The sequence below is a fragment of the Hippocampus guttulatus genome, chromosome 1, assembly GCF_054856545.1.
Source record: "Hippocampus guttulatus isolate MCC_2025c chromosome 1, RoL_Hgut_1.0, whole genome shotgun sequence".
NCBI lineage: Eukaryota > Metazoa > Chordata > Actinopteri > Syngnathiformes > Syngnathidae > Hippocampus > Hippocampus guttulatus.
The window spans coordinates 26,366,890-26,386,437 of NC_141261.1; the positions used below are offsets into that span (position 1 = coordinate 26,366,890).

Sequence of the window (19,548 nt, forward strand, 5' to 3'; positions counted from 1 at the left end):
TTGTGCAATGTAAAAATAGACGTTGATTTATTCGTTTATCTTCACATTGTACGGCAAACATTTGCTTCGTTTTAAGGCAGTACAGGTTACAAGGCACACTTGGCTTTATTATCGTTTCAAACATTACATGAGCGGGTCGGGTTTGACACAAAATATACACATTTATAATAAAACTGGAAAACCTAATCAGTGGGCCTACTTATCAATGAGTAGTTTTGAACACACCATTTCATTGCAGTAAATCAAACACATGTTTTCGTCTGGCCAGTGTGATAAGCAATCTCGTAGTTTTTTGAGGTTGGATGAAATGCCTTTGTGACAGAGATTTTTTTTTAAATCACAGGAGAACTTGAAATATAAAAACACAAAACAGAATGCAAAGCCCTGTAACATTCATAAAATACTGACATGGTCCCATTGCCATGTCGACCTTGAGCTTTTCCGCCACACACTGAGGACATGCAAAAAGAAAGCCACATTGGTCATTGAGAAAGTATTTACACAACTAAACAAAGTTTGAAATGCCAACCATACCCAACAACTGCATTCTTTTTTTTTCTGGTATTAAACCGTTGTTTAAGTTGTAGACTCAAAATAGAATCATTACTTTCAAGGCATTTCGCTACTTTATGTTTCTGTCAACTGGACAGCTTCAAAGCTGTTTATTTGGAAAAGTAGAAGAAAAAAATAGACCCAAACATTCAAATAAGGGTCATTAGATGGCCTCTTGCTTGGTAATGGTCGGCTGAGGGATGGAGGTTGGCTGCTTGGGGACAGTGGCTATGACTCCTTGAGCTATTTTGTAATGTTCTGAGCTGGACGCTGTCGGCGGAGATGGTATCGGGGTGTCCGGAGTGGCTGCAGAGCAGGACACAAAGCAACAGGAGCCAGTTAGAAAGAGAACGAGGAAGAGAGGACCCACAGCATAAAATTCTAAACAGTATTATACTATTTATAATATATATTTCGAATGTATTATTTTATATAATTGCTCCCTATGCGGTAGAACATGTCGCAAGACAATGCTATTTTCAGATCAAGAACAAGCACTTTTGTGAAATTTCTCAGCGCATTAAACATGTTAAGAAAGAATAACAGAAGTTTTCTTTGACAAAGTAAGCCAGATTAGTTTGCATGAAGAATTTAAAGGATTATTCTGCCAAGCCCTTTTAGCTAAAAACATGACGAGGCTGCAGAGGGAGTTGGGAGGGAAAAACTTGAAATGCATTCAACTGCAGCACATTCAGGTCAATCGAAATCCAGCTGTCAGAGAACCGTCAAACTATCTTATTTGCTCAAATTCGCAACGTAGCAACTGACTGCCATCCTTGTGGAATTTTCAAAAAACAAAAACAAAAAAACCCCCAGAATGAACACTTCAAATGTCTCTACAGCAGGGGTCAGGAACCTATGGCTCACAAGCCATATGTGGCTCTTTTGATGATTGCATCTGGCTCGCAGATAAAACAAAATATTCTTGCTTGTTTAATCCATCCATTGATTTTTTACTACTCGTTTCCTGTTAAGGGCTGCAGTTGGCTCCAGGAGCAATTTTGATTGGATAATACTGGCCTACGTTGGCCGTTGCTGCGGAAACAGATAAACGCCCCCTTTTGAATCAGCCCGCTCGGTCATTAGCTCAAAGCTAATCCTAAACGAATAAGGTGGCGAAAAGAAAAAAAGATTAGGACTATGGTTGACCTCAAGACGAATGGACCGATGCATTCGCCTTTGTGGAGAGAACAGGTTCTGCGGTGTGTCTGACTTCCAATGACAAAATACCATTGATGAAACGGTCGAATGTAAAGCGGCACTTTGACACGCACCATGCTACGTTTGCATCAAAATACCCTGCGAGAGACAGACAGCGGAAAGGAAGCGTGCAAGCTACTGAAGAGGGTGCAAGCTAGCCAGCGGCAACTCCGCATATGGACCCGGCAAGCTTTCTTCCATACCGCTGCATCCAATGCTGCTCCGTTACTGAGTATTTTTGTGTTCTGCATCCAGCCCGGCTTTCTGTTGTTACTTTGTATTTTTGTATATAAAGACTTTTACTTTTCTACTTCCGTATCCTATCTTCTTCTGGGTCTAAATTCTGCTCCTCATGTGACAAGATATTAATTGAATATTCATTGAAAGTTGAATATTCATTTAAAGTCTGAGGATATGGATAATTTGACTCCTTATTGTTAATAAACAAAACAAAATCAATTTCTGAAACTTGTATATGATTTAGAGAGCGTGTGAGATGAAAATGTTGTTTAGGTCACACGATCCACAAGGTCAATTTCAGGGTCAGACTATAGGTCAAAAGGTCAAGTTGTTAAATATGCACCAATCTTCTAAATGCATATTTGGAATACTTGTTGAACTCCCTTTGCACAAATATCTGTTTTGTGACGATTGGGCCACAAGTTCCTGAGATATCAGGGTTCTAAGAAAGGCAGCCAGGTCCTTTTTTGCAGAAAATTTCCAAATTCGGCGGGGCGCATTTAGTGTTGTCTAATCACTATCAACAATACACTAAGTTTCATTAAAATCAAAATCTGCTTGGTTAAAATTGTCTTTTGTTCCGTGATTTGGCATGGAACAGAAAAAAAACAAAAATCAATTGATGACCAACGTACACATCTTCTACTGTCCACACTCGTCTCCTCTCAAATAATTATTCCATTTGTGCTGTTTGTGTCAAATTATGTGAGTGGCACCATTTGAAACATCATCGTAATTTTGACCCATCAGCTTGGAGACCCCGAGAAACTTCTGCCCGTACGGGCTTAATGGGAGATATTTTTCACAGAAGCTTTGGAGAAGGGCTTCCCTTAGTAGCAATGGACAAAAAATGTTCAAAAAGATATGTTGAGGAACAATCAAGTTGTAGATTGTTTCAATCAAAGGCCTTTTTTAAAATCAATTTTGTATTGACTATATCACACAAAAACATTCTCCAAAACTGCAACCTTTTTTTTGACACCCACTCAAAAAAAAAAAAAACTCGATTTCTCCAGAACCCATCATCTAATTTTTTAAAATTCTTGCTGCATTGTACTGAGGCAGAAGGGGTCCATCCAACCAAATTTGCCATTTTCAAACACTGTAATTTTGAGGAAATCTTGTTGCCATTGTTATTTATTTATTTAGTGAGTTAGTTTTTGGGGTACGTACAAATTTGTCCATTATGGATGGGCGTCGGCATGTTGCTGGCCACGATGACGTTGCTGCTGAGGTGCTCTTGAACCAAGTGTGGATGAAGTGAATGAGGTGCATGAGGCGCTTCATTGGCAGAGCCTGGAAGACAAAAGCGCACACATCGTAAATGGCACCAATTGCGATAGAATGCTCCTAAACATGTCAACTCAATGAATAGTAGAACACAACGTTCAGTATTAGCAGCCTGTTCTGTCCACGGTGGCTTGAAAAAAGGCTGCCATGACTGCCAGGAACGTAATTTAAATGTGTCCAAGCAACTCGGTGAAGATCTAATAAGGAGAATTGTAGATTTACACAAGTCGAGGAAACCCAAACTGTGAAATGAAAACCAATTGGTTTGGATGTTCCGGAGCAAACTAGGAAGTACAGTACCAGGTTTTACCAACAAGTGTTACTGTCCACAGTGAAGTGGATTTTATGTGGCCGTTGCACCGAGAGGCCATTTTCTGGTCAGACGAGACCAAACATCTGACTCACGAAGGAGGAGCCCCGTGTATCTCGTATTCTGGCTAAGCAAAGGTTTTGTGCATCTGTCAACAATGCAGCTATTTCCATGTTTGTTCAAACACGTCTGCCTGCTGTTTGCAGCTGTGATTGCCTGAATGTGCCTGACTGGAGGTTCATGTAATTTACGCTGAGTGAAGAAAGCTATTTTAATTAAAGAGATGTTAACTTTATATAAATAACACGCAGATTGTAACTAGTTCTTTTTATGTAAATAAAATGGTTTTCAGACTTTTAACCTGTCAAAAAGAAAATCTGCACGAATGCTATTCCGCTCTGATGATACAAGACAAGGCTAAAAATAGATTAGCTTTTAAGTTCACATGCACCACAAAAAAAAAAAACAACCCGCATGAATGAATTTGTCTGCGAAAATGTCTTATTTCGCCGATGCGATCATTGACCTCAAAGATAGATAGCATGAATTATGGCATGAGAGTCAATCACCGATTTTGTATGAAATGCAAAATATTGACTGATTTCGATCCATTCGACCAGATCAGAGTAAAGTCCACTTCAACCACTATTAACTCACCTCCGAGAAGCATCTCCTGGAGAAGATTGTCAATCTTGGCCATGCCAAACAGTTTGACGAACTGGATTTGTTCAATCATCTGCCAGGTGATGCTCTGCAGGGTCGGCAGCAAGAGTAGCAGCTCCCCGAAACGTCCACGGGAGTCATATTGCCGGTCGTTGATGTAGTCCTCCAAGCTGACCTGGACTTGGTATCGCATCCGTTTGATCTTTCCAGGGTCACTCAGACCTTTTGCATCTGTGGGCAAACACAAGCCATGTATTTACCAGGGAATTTGTCACAACTAAACAGTCTTCTTATTGCCACAGCTGTATACATTTTCAAAATGTGATCACATATTTCTGTCAGATGGCAAAAGTTCAAGCATTCTCATGGTAAACAAAGCCTTCCATGGAGGGATGCACGCTATCGGACCCATAACTATCAAACTGACATTTGGAAGAGAAGGACATCACACTCATCGGTCTGATATTAACAAAACACGCCTCAAAAACATTGTACTTCAAGTCTTCTGCCTTTCTATTGGTGACATGCATCCACTCGCAGCCGACAACGAGGCACTCTAAAACGCCTATGCCAGCAGTCTCTCTGCAGGGAAGGTGCGTTTTCAGGGCGTATGCATAGCTAGCTAGCTAACTGCAGCTCCTAATTACGCGGGATACCCGCTGATGTGAAGGAAGGGGCTCAAATTCTTGTGTGGGAAGGTAGCTGTGGAGTGGAAAGCTGGCAGGGCTGTTGGTTCTCGTGGCGGGGCCAAGTGCATCACTGGGTCCCGTTTTGGCCATTCTCAAGAAAGTCAAGGAAACTGAAATGGTGTAAGACTAAATCTCCACAATAGTGTACAGCATAGTTCTTTGACTTGGCCCAGTTTCAGCAATTACCTGTATTTTCAAACTTGTGTCATGCATTTATAAACAAACCTCTGAAGTTCTGAACATCATCACTGAAGGATTGGTTAATGAACTGACTTTTCTATTCCTCTGCCTATTGCTCTTTTGACAGTGAAATGGACGTTTAAGTGCAAGCACACTTGCCATGATGCTTCTCTCGCTTTCTGACGCTTGAAGTACCGTAGCGACGAGTGTTTACAAACATGAATGACTGCAAAGCTCAATAGTACCTGGATCAAAGAAAACAATGGCCTTTAAGCAGGCATATTCGTTATCATCTATTTGAAGCTCCTGGAAGGGAAGCACCAGCTCATCCAGGATCCTCACAGCAACCCGGCCCACCTCCAGCTCTGGACAGTTCCTGGGAATGATGTGATCATTTCCTGCAACACACTCAACACTTACTATGACCACCACAACCGCAAGAGTCTTGTGAGATCATTTTGATCACACCACTGGACTCTAACAAGAAGCATAACAGAGAAAATGTATGTCATTGAGGTGCTGGTTTTACCTAATAGGAGGATATCTTTGTAGAGCATGGACCTCTTTGCAGCACCGAGCAACAAATGTTCTCCGGCATGAGCTCGAAGCAATGCCACCTGAAATAATGATGTTCTTTTGAAATCATGTTTAAAAATATATATATATTGTTTTATATGGAGCCCCAGACATGACATAGGGGAAAAGAATGAAATGCAATTGCGGATGAAATCTAGATATAACGGGTGGACAAAATGCTAGTTGTGGACAGAAATTAGGTAAGTATGATAGTTGCATAAAATACAAATTTGTTGGCTCAGTATTATTCCCGTTAATAAATTGGATGTCAGGGTAAGCAAATGTCGCATACCTATAAACTACAATGTGCAATGTCCTCTACATGTCTTTGGATTCTGTTTTTTGTGTGGGAACGTTCATTTAATATGGACGCAAGATGAACAGGAAGTACTTGGTGGAAAGGGGGTTTGAATTCTAATAATGCTTCAGAAAGGTGCCGCGATGCAACATTTAAACCACCTTGGGCAGAGATTATTCCTAACCAACCTTGATGAAAGGATGTTACCCATCATCCTTTATGGCAGCAATATTAAAAGCAACAGGCCAACACCGAAGTTGACCACAGTTCAGCACTGGAGACTTCTTTCAGGAATACTGGCCATCACGTAATGACGTCAGTTAGGAAAAGTCCGTTTTTTTTAACAGTGAGCCTTTTCCCATGTTCAAATCAAAACACCATTTCAAGACTTGCTGACTGTTTCCTCATAGGTTAAGGAAATGTACCATAAAGGTTAGGAAACTTGCCTTTCCGAAGCACCGTTTCGAGAGACAGTGTTTTTGATTTGTTATCAGGGTACAACATTGTAGCCCCATTTTTGGCACAATTTGCTGTCGCAAACGATCGTCCAGGTCAGCGTTGTCAACATGGTTGTTGTTGCCACTATAGCAGCGGTGACATCCAGTAGTGCTGACGTGTTTTTCCTTTTCCCCTGCACCTTGATTTGACAAGATTAGCCCAATGATCGGAATATAAGGTGATAGTGTTCAGAACGAGATTTGATGACACGAGCCCAAGAGAGTGCCATCATGAGAGACCAAATTTGTATATTAGTCTGATCCAGGCATTAGGCAGCAGCCCTGGAATAACGATATCATTCATTTATATTTTGTCTACACATTATACCGAGTTTGGGGCCACAAATTAGTATTCTGTATGCATGTTGTGTATACACTGTGGCTACAATTAATCAAATACAAAATTTCCCATGCTATTTTTGGCGGTCTGTAGATCTGTCCGTTGGAGGCTGCGAGGAAAACAAATCCCTTCCAAATACAACATCAGCAAATGAGTGACCAAGAGCTGGTGATCACACTGTTAATGATTCCGAACTTTTTCCCCAAGGAGGGATATAACTTTCAAACCAGCTCATCATATTGTAACTGAGGATTCAAATACATTAACCACTCTGCATGGAGCGTGTGTGCTTACGGATGATGAGAAAACCCTCCACCTCCTCATTGCAGGTTTTAATCATTTAGCCTGATTTCTTTCAGCGCATGTTTGGAGAGAACTTATTTGGGTGGACGTGTGTCTTGTAGATGGATGTTGTCCCTGCAGTAGGCTGGTTGATGAGTGACCAGAGTGTCTATACAACTATGTACACTGTGTCTGAGTCTTACCTGGTCATCCAGGGGCAGGTCACAGAAGGCCGGGATGTACTTGGCCCACTCCACCAGCACCAGCAGCTGCTGTTTCATGGACTCGCAAACATCCGTGATGGTGGCGATCTTTTTGGTGCGGATGTCGCCGTTCAGGATGGGCGCGGGGGAGCTGATCTGAACGGGTCGGGTCAAGTCAGCATGTTATAGGACATTCACGGTCATTGATGGTGGTGGTGGTGGTGGGGGGGGGGCTTGTAGAAGAAGGCCTGTACCTGTCTTGACAGCACGTCTGCTTGGATGAGTGCATTGATGGAGGGTAAACTGCTGTCTTCGTAGCTGGATCTTCTGGTGCTGATTCTGTCTCTTTCATTCTGCACAGCTACACACATTCATCTGCATCACATACGTGCTGAAAGGTGCCATAAAACAGTTAGGCCTTCTCTGCTGGGCAAAACGCCATAAGACGCACTGATCTACGTTTACAACGGATCTATATTCCACAGCACCAGACACTTTGAAGCGCTCAAGTACATCTGCACAATTGCACACTTGTTGAACCACAAATACTGCTACTGGTCACTTTAAAATGGTGCACCAATTGCACAACTGTTATAGTATTGTATTCTACCACTGATCAAATTAGCTTTGCTTGATACTTTGCACATTGACTCACAGCCGTCATTGGGTGGTACCACCGCACAACGGTACACTTACATTACAGAATGTCCTTCCATACTAATTTGTCATGTCCTTGTTTATGATGATACTAGTGCAGCGTGTACTACCGGAGACAAATTCCTTGTGTGTTCTACATACTTGGCCAATAATGATGATTCTGATTCTGATTCTGAGATGGTTCTCAAATAATCTTTCCCCAGTGAAATACAATACAATACAATACAATACATGCTGATTTATATAGCGCTTTCACGACAGCGGCAGCTATAACAAAGCGCTTAACAAAACAGTCAACATAAAGTAAAATAATACACACAACACATAACATAAAACACGGACAGTCGTGCAGTCCTAACCACTTTTCCGTCACACGCTTTGTTATTTGAAGCAGTTTGAGATGAAAGAGGAGAGAATCAAAGTGTCCTTTAACCAGTGGATCAGAGACGTCATGCTCAAAATGAATGGAAATGCAATAAATCCGATCTAGTCGCCCCCAAAAAAGACCAAAATATGTTTTATTTGTTAGAGGTGCAACAATGAATGAATCAATCAACATTATCAACCTCATCAACACTTATTTTGAGAAGCGATTAATCAGATGAATTGACTTATTGCAATTTCAGCCACTCTACAGTAAATATTCACAGATTTCTGTTGTTCTTGCAAACAAATTGATGTAACCTTTGTGATGAAACAAAAAAGGCGTTTGTAAACATCTGCTGTTTTTTTGAAAAAAAAAAAAGATCAATAGTTAGGGCAATAGTTTTTGACAGATGTTTGGAACAAAACAGGCAACTAAATCAGAATTAATCTCTGTTCATGCATTTTCCGCATTATCATTTTGAAATGTCCTGCTTTTGAATTGGGGGATGAAAATTAAAAAGGAAAAAATCAATCTTGGGTGGCCCGGTGATCCAGTGGTTAGCGCGTCGACCTCACAGTGCAGAGGTACCGGGTTCGATTCCAGCTCCGGCCTCCCTGTGTGGAGTTTACATGTTCTCCCCGTGTCCGCGTGGGTTTTCTCCGGGTACTCCGGTTTCCTCCCACATTCCAAAAACATGCACGGCAGGCTGATTGAACGCTCTAAATTGTCCCTAGGTGTGAGTGTGAGTGTGGATGGTGCTTCGTCTCTGTGTGCCCTGCGATTGGCTGGCAACCGGCTAGCAACCCTGCCTACTGCCCGTAGACAGCAGGGATCGGCTCTAGCACCCCCCGCGACCGTTGTGAGGATAAAGCGGTTCAGAAATTGGATGGATGGATGAAAATAAATCTTTTTTTTCCCTCAATCATCAATTAATGCCCTGCAACTGACTGTCAACCAGTCTAGAGAGTAGTCAGCTGGGATGGGCGAAACCGATGACCCTTGTGAGGATTAAAATAATTATCCATCCATTTTCTGATCCGCCTTATCCTCACAAGGGTCGCGGGGGGAGCTGGAGCCTATCCCAGTTGTCTTCTGGCAGTCGGCGGGGGACACCCTGAACCGGTTGCCAGCCAATCACAGGGCACACGGAGATGAACAACCATCTGCGCTCACACATACCTGTGGACAATTTAGAGTGTACAATTAGCCTGCCATGCATGTTTTTGGAATGTGGGAGGAAACCGGAGTACCCGCAGAAAACCCACGCAGGCCAAAGGACAACATGCAAACTCCCCACAGGGAGGCCGGAGCCGGAATGGAACCCTGCACCTCTGCACTGAGGTCGACGCGCTAACCACTCGACCACCGGGCCGCCCTACCCTGTGGCATTCTCGTAAAAATACCAAACTTAAATCATGCACGGCAGACATAACAAAATGCATAAAATAAAGACTAAACGATGTTTACTTAATTTGTGAATGTACCGGTATGATGCAGGCCAAATGCTAAATGCTTTTTTTGTCCATGATGCGCAAGTCAATACCCCATGGTGCTATGGGGAAAAAAAAGCCAAATCTAAATCATGCACTGTAGAAATAAACAAAATAAACATTGTTACTTAATTCATTTTTGAACATATTGGTCAAATGTTTTATAGTTTGTGTGTGTTCATGATTTGCAAGTCATATAATAAAATCATAAAATGATGAATTAACAATGTTTACTGCCTTCATTTTTGAACGTATCAGTATTGTGTAGGTCAAATGCTTAAAAAAGAAAAACCTTCCAAAAAATGCTGTGTTTGCAGCATTTAGCTTGCAAGTACTTGCAAATATATTTGAACATATTCGCAAGTACGGTCAAACATATTTGACAGTTAAAATATTTTACCCCACATTGGCGGTGCCACACTTGCGTGCACCAGCACGTGCGTGTTTGATTCATTTATTTTTCATTTTTGTGCAGTCATATTTCAGCCATGTTTAATCTGAATCAGTCAGGCTGGCCCAAATAACCTCAACTGTTTGTTTAACCGTTTAGAATTTAAATTTGCCCCGCAAGCATGATCATCACATCTGGTGGTTGTGATGTATTTTATGTAATTGTTTAGTGTTTTGATCATATTTTTGATAAATATTGATTATGAACGCCCTCTGATGATGTAAGTGCGCAGTTACGTGCTGTTTTCTTGCTTTTGTTTGGGGTTTTTTGTTAGTTTTTTCATAACATTGATGATTTCTGTAATTGCGATCAGCTCACGGCGGTATTAAGTCCCCACTGCCACAAACACAGTAAAACTCAAACCTTCTGCCCCTCAAAGAGAGGCCCACTGAGTCGTTTCCAAAGAAAAATAAGACTTCCAAGGCTATCATGTTTATCAGTATATGGCTATTATTGCTCGGAGGTGTTTGCTCAGCATAAGCCACTCAGAGACTTCATCGCCCCGCGAAGTGATCATTAACAAACAACTCCTCTTTGGGTGTTGCGACACACCCGGGTCGAGTGCTGTCACTTGAGTGAGGGAAGCGTACGTTGACATTCAGTCTTGACTCTCGTACCTTCTTTCTTCATGCCAGCCCTGAAGCATTTCTTCAGTCTGCAGTATCTGCATTGATTTCTCTTGTCTTTGTCCACGATACATTGTCTGTTGAACCTGCACACGATACGTTTTGAGTTGTCATTCAGTCACGAAAGACACCCAACACGTATTCTTCCCTCTTGGAATCCCACCTGCACGAGTACATGTGGTTTTTGCGGACACTGCGTCGAAAGAAGCCTTTGCAGCCGTCGCAGCTGGACGCACCGTAGTGCTTGCCCGTGGCTCTGTCCCCACAGATGGCGCACAAGCTGCCCGCCGTCAGGTGGCCCGTGGCGCTCATGTTGGTGTTCTCAGCCGGCGAGGAATCTGAGGAAAACACGGGACCGCGCTCAAGTTCACACAGATTGGCTTCATAGCAGGAGGTGTCAAGAGGCTTGCAAAGGCCTGAACGGTTTCCAGTCTGTTTCCCAAATGTTTCCCATAACTCATCAAAGGAAATCAAGGAGGGGCGTTTTGGACATATTCCAAATTGGAAACTTTGGAATGGTGCGGGAATGAACTGGAAGTTCAGGTGAAATTTCATGAGTGCAGTGTATATCGGGTGGTCATAAGCAGACATCCATGCAAAATAGACAGCTGTTCTCTCCCACATACAGTACGAGAGCATTACAGGACCTTCATTGCTCCAAAATTTTCCCCCACTTCAGTGCTTGCCTTAGTCAGGCTTTTCTCAAATAGTCTTTCAAGTGCATTAAATTTCCTATTAGTGTTTCAAACTTCAATTTTTCAAAATTCCTCCTTTGTTCCCATAAATGCCCCGTAATTCCCATGAACTTTTCTACTTCGAAAATTGTTGGAATTTTGCAAGCCTCGGTGTGAATGACATCAGCAAAGACAGTGCTCATAGATCTGATCAGGAGAAACCCCGGTGATCGTTTCCCCTCCTTGAATAGCTCACACGACAAGAGTCTGTGAGTCAACAGCAGAGGCGGCAAAAGTATTCACCCTCTGTAATTAAGTCGACGTACAGATACTGTTTCAATTTAAAGAAATTCAAAGCGAAAGTGAAGCAGTGAAGACTACTTTTGATAACTCGCCGCGCCACTCACACTCTACTTCAGTAAAACTACTGATACTTGTGGGGGGAAAAAACACATTAAATGCTGCATGTTGTCAGTTAAGAGCTAGCTAGCTGTGCTTTGACTTTTATCACATTTGCTCACATTTGTGAATTAACTAACAAAAATGCAAGCTTAATAACGACCCGCAAAATAATTCTTGTACATAGTTTTTTCAGATCAGAGGGACAAAGTGTGAACACTAGAAGCTGGTGCTTTTTAAGCTAGCACACGACATATACGCATTTGCAATGAATCGTTCTAGTAGCAGACATCAAAAAGTTCTCTTCAAGCAGACGGGGAATATCCTGCTTCACTGAATTTGTTCTTGATTAATGCTCCTCCATGTTGTTGCCTCCATGTTCCACCTCAGGGGACCCGAAGACCTCAATCAATCAAGATTGTAAAATTGCTTGATGCTACTGCTCAGTATTCATGTCTTTTTGTTATGTTGCGTTTCAGTCGTGGCCATGTTGACATACAGGTATGTGTTTTCAAAAGTTGAGGGTCAAAGTAAAAAGTTCTCGGAAATATACACTAAAGTGACGTACAGATACCTGATAAATATCTACTGTAATGAGGTATTTGTACTTGGTTACTTTCCACTGCAGGTCTACAGAGCATCATGAATGTAGGTTGGGTTCAATCTGATCAGTGGCGACAGTCTTCCTGCAATCTCCCGAGTGGCTCAATCAATCACAGTATACCGTGACACGTCTATTGAATGAAGCTTGCGAGCAGTCCTGGCATGAAAAAGAACTCCTGGGAAAAGATTTTCAGCTTCTTCACAGTCAGGATCGCAGTCAGGAGTTATGGGAGAGTGCACGTTTGAATAAGATGGAAGCACTTAAGATGTCAAAAGCAAGGGGGTGGCGGTGGGGTAAAAAAGTCATGATTATGGACTTGTGTAATTGAGCATTTAACAGGAACGGCCACGCTGCTCTAACTCACTCAAGTTGGTGAAATCAAGCCAACAGCATCTGTGTAGCCGCTAAATTCAGGCAGATGACCATCGAGGATCTCGTCAAAAGTTGCAAAGGTTCCGCTCACCTGCGCCCATGGCCAGTACATGCATGTTCTCGAACTCCAGCGTGGTGTACGCTGGGTCCAGGGCCTCGCTGTAGTCTGCCATGTCCATGTCTGCCAAAGCGATTGTCCACTACCTGACGGTGTGATGGAAAGACTCGTCCCAGAAGCTAATGTGCCCCCCCACACCACCCTGCTCCTTCTTCTTCTCACCCCCCCCCCCCCCTCCCCTGACACCTCCAGCCACCCCCTCCCTCTTTTGGCTGACTAGCTCCACCCAGACGTGGGGTAGCTCCCAAACTTGACATGAGACTGACATGAGCTGGCCTCCTTCCCTCGTGCCGCTAACCAGCCAAGAGGCGGGGTGCCTGTCGCTGGTTGATGGTTAACTAAGCTCTTCAATGGTGAATCTCTGTTTTCTCGCTCTCTCTCTTTCTGAGGAGATAGCACGACTTTGATATCTTCCATCCTCTTGTCATCAGCAATGGTTCAACAATTCCCCCGTGAGGGGTGACTGGCTTTGTACATCATTTTTATAACCTGGCCCCATGCTTGTGTCACATGCGCGCATGCACGTCCAGCATCAACCAAAGGGGGACTGAGGGGCGGTCACACCAGCCCAACATATTCCACAGCTACTTTGCTGCTAAATCGGAGCTAATGCCCGCATAATGAAACAGCCTAAAACTTTGTTGTTGATGAAATGATGCACAAGAGGATTGTTATTGGTCAGCACAAAACAACCCCCCTTCACCCCCCCCCCCTCCAAAAAAAAAGTTTAAATGAGTAACTCAAGCCAAGAACGCCTGTCTCAGTCAATCAAGACCAGTGAGTTCATCATTCTTTGCAAGTTCTGCGAATGAGAATAAAACAAAAAAATGAAAATTTTAAGATGGTTTTTGGTGGTCCAGACATCCGATTGTTTTACTCCAGGTTAAAACTCATTCACTGCCAGCCATTTTAGAGCATTATGACATTTTCAGGTCAGACAGATATTGTGGTCAATGATTCCAGACAAACTAAAAGAAAGAAGACACTCTCTCCTTTATTCAGGAAAACAAAGTTTGATTCTGCCTGTTTTCCGTTCTTTCATAATGAACAGCGGAATGAAGGGTGGTTGCATAAAATGCAGCAGTTTCCCCCTGGGGACTCGCAAACTTTGCCGATCTCAGATTTAAAAAGGGACATTGATATCATTTACTGGTGGTTGTAGTCAAGTTGTTTCCAATTTTTAAATTTAAACTGGAGTCGCCTGAGACGCTCAGCTTTGTGAGCAACACAAACAGTATTGTTGAAATTGTGGTAACTCAAGTGATACTTTCAAGCTGCTACCATATCCTTTGGTGTGCTTGAATATGCAGTTTAGCTGCAAAATTGCTTTTCATTCTTCTGCAACTGACTGTGGCATTAAACTCACAACCTATTCTAGTTTGTTCTATTCACCACTGCAGAACAAACGTCATTTTCACAAATTCAAACTGGACACAAAACAACTTTGGCCTTACAGGAAAAACAAACAAACAAACAAAACAGACAATTTCTGGAAGGGAAACTGTTTTGAACCGTATTAATTTACATATCACTGTGCAATGTAAGCGCAAGATCACTCCATAAAATGTTTACTTACTGAAAAGAAATTCAAAGCCAATCGATTTGTCAGACACGCATTGAGAAAATGAATACATCTTGCACTTCTTCCAAGGAAATGTGGAACCCATTTGTGCGAGAATACCAAAAAGTTATTAAAACTGTTTTCATTTTGTATTCCGTTGTCCAAAATGTGTTTGTGACACGCTGAGAAAAGACCTGCAAAAGTATATTATTTTCTTATGATGGTCATCATTATGATTAGATTTGGGGGAGCAGGGGGCTTTCTAACAGCCTTGCTGTCAACATATGCATAAACAATCAATCTCCTGCTAGTCATTCATTAACTGGAAAACACTTGGCAAAGGTTTCCTCTTGCAACGTAACAACATAATATATCAGTATATATATACTGTATATCCCTATGTCAGTTATGGAATACAAAAGTACTTCAGTGTGACAGAGCTAAATTTGTCTTTGTGTACATATCTTCTATTTTATATCTTTTTTAAATAGTGTCGTTTGTTACTGCCGAAACGGCATTTTGATTTTTCCGTATGACGTGGATATAGGAAGCGGACCTTTAATTCAATATCCTCGAATCCTAATGAAAATAAATTTTCATTGACATATGTTTGCCCTGTGGTTCCTGTAATGAATTACTTTGTTGTCCCGTCAATCTACTGATGTTAGAGAATTAAGCCTGTTTTTTTTCTTTTTTTTTTGTACACTGTGGCCTCGTGGCGCATGTGACACAGCAAACAGCGGTGTTGTATTTGAAGAGAAAGTGCCAGTACACAGCAGCAGGTCAACAATCTGGAGTTCAGCGAGCAGTAAACCTCCAGGTAGGCTTGAACTTGTTAACTGTGCACTCCATTGCATTGAGACCTCGTAAAAGTATTTTTCTTGAGCCCATAACCCTAAACAGTAAACACAGTCACTGTGAGATGATGTGCTCAATGAGTGGATTTTGACAAACCTAACACCACGCCCCCCACCCCACCACCTCTGCAACCTGTTAATCCAATCATAAACTGAGGTGATTAAGTCCTACAGAATGCCACAAGGCTCATGGCATTGATTAACTCACGTGAATCTCCACCCTAAATTAAAAATTAATAAATAAAGGATTACCGCGTTATCTTGAAGTTCCAACATCCCGCCGCTTTGCTGTGATTTGGAGATTTACCCAAAAAAAAAAACGTATTAAAAAAAAAAGCATGACAAAATAAACCTTCAACAGAATTCGTTTTTGCCTCTTTGAATGGTTTATTTATTATTTATTTATGTATTCATTTATGTATTTATTCATTCAACCTCCATGAGCTGTTCCATGAAGAACAGAATGTCATGAGCATTGTCGACCTGACAGCAGGTAGGGGAAAATAGAGCAAAACAAATGCTAAGCTAAAATAAACGCATGCCGGAACAACACGAAAATCAGAATCGTCTTTCTTGTCCAAGTATGTAAAAACATACAAGGACTTTGTCTCCGGTAGTTGGGGACACTTGAATATTACAGCAAGAAGCAATCGCAAAGGATTTCAAAAAAAGCAACTCAACTGCGGACTGAGCGCACACCAGAATTTAAGAATATTCAATCACATTTTGTGATTTAATATCACAGGCGTAGCAGAAGGACTGTCTTGGTGAGGCACCTGTGACAATTCGGTGGTTGAAAGTTGAGCTAGATCTAACGCCTGCTGAGATCACATCTGAGACTGCCACAAGTTAGACAGCTGGTCTAACCAGATGTATTTTATTCATAAATATATGAACAATGGGCAGCAAACACTTTGAATATTGAAATCTATTTTGGATGAGCTATCGGGTAGAGGGCAAACAAATGATTGGGAGTGGGTCTCCAAGTGCCCACTTCACGGCACTGATTTACTTCCACCATGTTTAGAGTCAAGTGCATAACTCGCGCCCCACATTTAAAGGGAATGCCAGGTGTGTCTTTGGCCATGATGGAAGTCGAATGTGACCACTCCCACAACAGCGCTGCCCGCCTACCCAGATCCGTTAGCCTGAGCTCACCTGTGAAGTTACAACTGGAGTACAGTGCGCCGAGAATTTAGAAAATCTCATCTCAAGGGTTGCAGTTTTTTTGTGTTTGAAAAAAAAATTATGCATGTAACTTTTTCATGTTATATTGTCAAAAGAAGATGTGGTTAAAAATAAAAAAAAACACATTCAAGTGAAAGTAAAACAGTATAAAGTGGTTATTTCTCAACATATCTCTTTGACCCTTTGATTTCACCAGAGACTTGTGCAAGCTTTTCTGTGATTGGGTCGAAAGGTTCTGTAAAAAAAATAAAAAAAAAAATCCACCAATAAGCTTGTACTGGCCGAAACTGTGAGGGGTTCTCCAAGTTGGCATTTCAAAGGGCATTATTGGCACTAAAATCTCCACTTAAATAGAACAAATGAAACATGAGTGAGAAAAACAGGAGGATAGCTTCTATTCATTAGTCATCAATTGCTTTTTTTTTTTTGAATCCGTAACAAATGTGTTCATTTGTTACGGATTCAAAAAAAAACTTTAGAGGTCTGGAGTGCTCATTCTATGTTTGTTTGTTTGTTTGTTTTTAATACAGTTAATCAAGATGTCATGATGACAAAGCTTGTCAATGCAAATATGACTCATCCGAATGGGAAATTTTAGTTTTGAAGGTGGCCCAGCAGCATGTTCTGGATTGTGGTGGAAGTTTGAGTCAATAGATTCCTTCGCACAAAAAACACGGCCAAATTGTTTTTGCGTGTGTGTACAGAGGTCATCTCCTCTTACAACATGTTCGATCTGCTCTTCTGCAATGCTCTTATTTGCTCAAGAAGTGCGCTGATTATTTCAAAGCAGGGGGTGGGGCGGGCTAGGTGGAGGCCAAATCAGCTTTCTGTACATGAGTCACCACCTGAGTAAATCTTATCTTGCCTGCCATGAAAATGTTTCTATCACTGCTCCCATCTAAGTTTTCTGTGAACTCTTCAAGAAAGAGTCATATACTGTAGAGGACAATAAAATGTAATCTGCATGGTTATAGCTTTCTTAATCATGAACTGACAAACTGTTCCGAGGTTTCAGATAGCCTGAAAATCTCCCATGTCGTCATTGTCCAATCACCCACGTGCAAGGTGGCACGCACACGGCAATGTAAGGTGGAGGGATCTTCAGTATCTGCCCATATACAGAGCCCTGAGCCCATTTTGAAAATCTGTCAATTTTACAGATATGAGTATTTAAATTATTGGAAGTTGTTGTCATTTGAAAAGTAATATTCTAAAGTCATATTTTTTGCGCTTTTTTATGTTTCATGTTTAACAACATGTTTTCTGAAGATACTAATTCCATGTTTGGATTTAGTATCTGATACCACCTATCGAAGGAAGGCTACTGATATCAGCCACCGATACTTAAGGCAAAAACATATCTGCCATGGCATAAATCCTTCTGAGCAGGAGTTGACCCTGTTCTGCAGCAGTTTGACACATCGGCGAATCACCCTCCACGTCAGAAAGAAAAGTCTTTGTTCACGATTTGTTTTGCCATGCATGTTTTTGGAATGTGGAAGAAAACCGGAGTACCCGGAGAAATCCCAACATGCAAACTCCACACAGCCGGAATCGAACTCACGACCTCTGCACTGTGAGGTCGACGCGCTAACCACTGGCGTTTTGTCATTGCGTTCAATTAAATTTCACTTACTTTCATATACTTTTGACGTGCAATACTGTTTTCACTGTGCAATACTGTCTTTACTGTGTCCTTACTGTGCAATACTGCACGATGTGCAATACTGTTTTGTTGCTGGAACCACTACCTCATGACCTCAAGTGTTCAGCCTTTGTATTTCCTTTGCTCTGACTGTCTCTACAATAAGCCGCTCTCGCACAACTCTAATTGCCCCACAGGGATAACTAAAGTTTTCTGAATCTGAATCTGAATCTGAATTTATCAAAATTAGTAGAGGTATCACGACTCAGCATTGGTGAGTCCTCAAAGAGTGAATACTCACACTAACGGAATGTGCCAAACATGGACACGCCATTAACGTACAAATGTCAATTGGACATACCTGTACGTGTTTTTCACATGACGCCAACAATTCGAAAATGACTCATAGATATGAGGCTTACTTTGCAGTATCTTTCAGCTTGTGTCAGCAAACTGTACCCACAACTCAGCTCATTTTTCCTTTTTCATAAGGGGACACTATCTTAATGAACACGTATGGCTCGCCTGATAGTAGTTAATTAGTTTTGCTGTTAAAAGCAACTGAAAAATACCAGTACACCTCTATCCTGGTTATGCACTTTTATGGCAACATTTTCAATCAATTGGGCCATATTGGCTGCTAAGCATGGAAATGACATTTCAAGTGTGTCATTTTGATGGTCTGATTATCATTTTCAATACAGTAGTAGCAGCAACGTATTTCTGGCATTTGTTGACAGTGGCGGATGCATGTTTCAAAAGATGCAAGAACAAAATGAAGGCCACATTAACAGTTATGCAGCACACAACGCATTAATTATTTTTTTATTAGCTCAGCAATTTAAAATGAAAAGACGGCCGCCAAGACAGAGGCAGTGCCAACGTTTGTTCATAGTGTGCATTACGGCAACACGTTAATGGGCCATAAGGATCAATTTCAGAATAATAGCCTTATAAGCATTGGTGGTCATGGGTTATTATTGGTTATGCCTTTATTTTGAAGTTGGCCCTCACGGCGTGTTGCTGGCATGTTACCGTCACTCATGTTGCCTTCAAACGATGCGGCCTTCGAACCTATCATGATCGACACTGGAGGCAAGCTCTACACTAATTGTGTTTGCTTCACACACACACACAACGTCTCTATCCGAGTTATCTGGTCATGTTTTCGATAATATGACAGCGCCCAGAAAATGATTGTAAATTCTTTTAAAAGCGT

At 41.7% G+C, this 19,548-nt stretch overlaps 1 protein-coding gene across 2 annotated transcripts in view; it reads right to left on the reverse strand.

Moving 5' to 3' along the window:
* hnf4a (hepatocyte nuclear factor 4, alpha) overlaps positions 1 to 19,548 on the reverse strand; it is a 25,370-nt gene continuing 5,822 nt past the window's right edge. Inside the window, exons 1-10 of one of the 2 annotated variants that reach the window (XM_086123007.1) lie at positions 13,052 to 13,208; positions 11,075 to 11,249; positions 10,903 to 10,997; positions 7,575 to 7,681; positions 7,321 to 7,476; positions 5,654 to 5,741; positions 5,370 to 5,522; positions 4,250 to 4,486; positions 3,166 to 3,288; positions 1 to 858 (exon numbers count right to left, since the gene is read on the reverse strand). In XM_086123007.1, coding sequence (XP_085979133.1) covers positions 716 to 858; positions 3,166 to 3,288; positions 4,250 to 4,486; positions 5,370 to 5,522; positions 5,654 to 5,741; positions 7,321 to 7,476; positions 7,575 to 7,681; positions 10,903 to 10,997; positions 11,075 to 11,249; positions 13,052 to 13,139 — 1,365 coding nt within the window. In that variant the 5' untranslated portion in view covers positions 13,140 to 13,208 and the 3' untranslated portion in view covers positions 1 to 715. Of the gene's footprint in view, positions 859 to 3,165; positions 3,289 to 4,249; positions 4,487 to 5,369; positions 5,523 to 5,653; positions 5,742 to 7,320; positions 7,477 to 7,574; positions 7,682 to 10,902; positions 10,998 to 11,074; positions 11,250 to 13,051; positions 13,209 to 19,548 lie in introns of those variants that run through there. The other variant, XM_086123015.1, reaches the window with a different exon arrangement.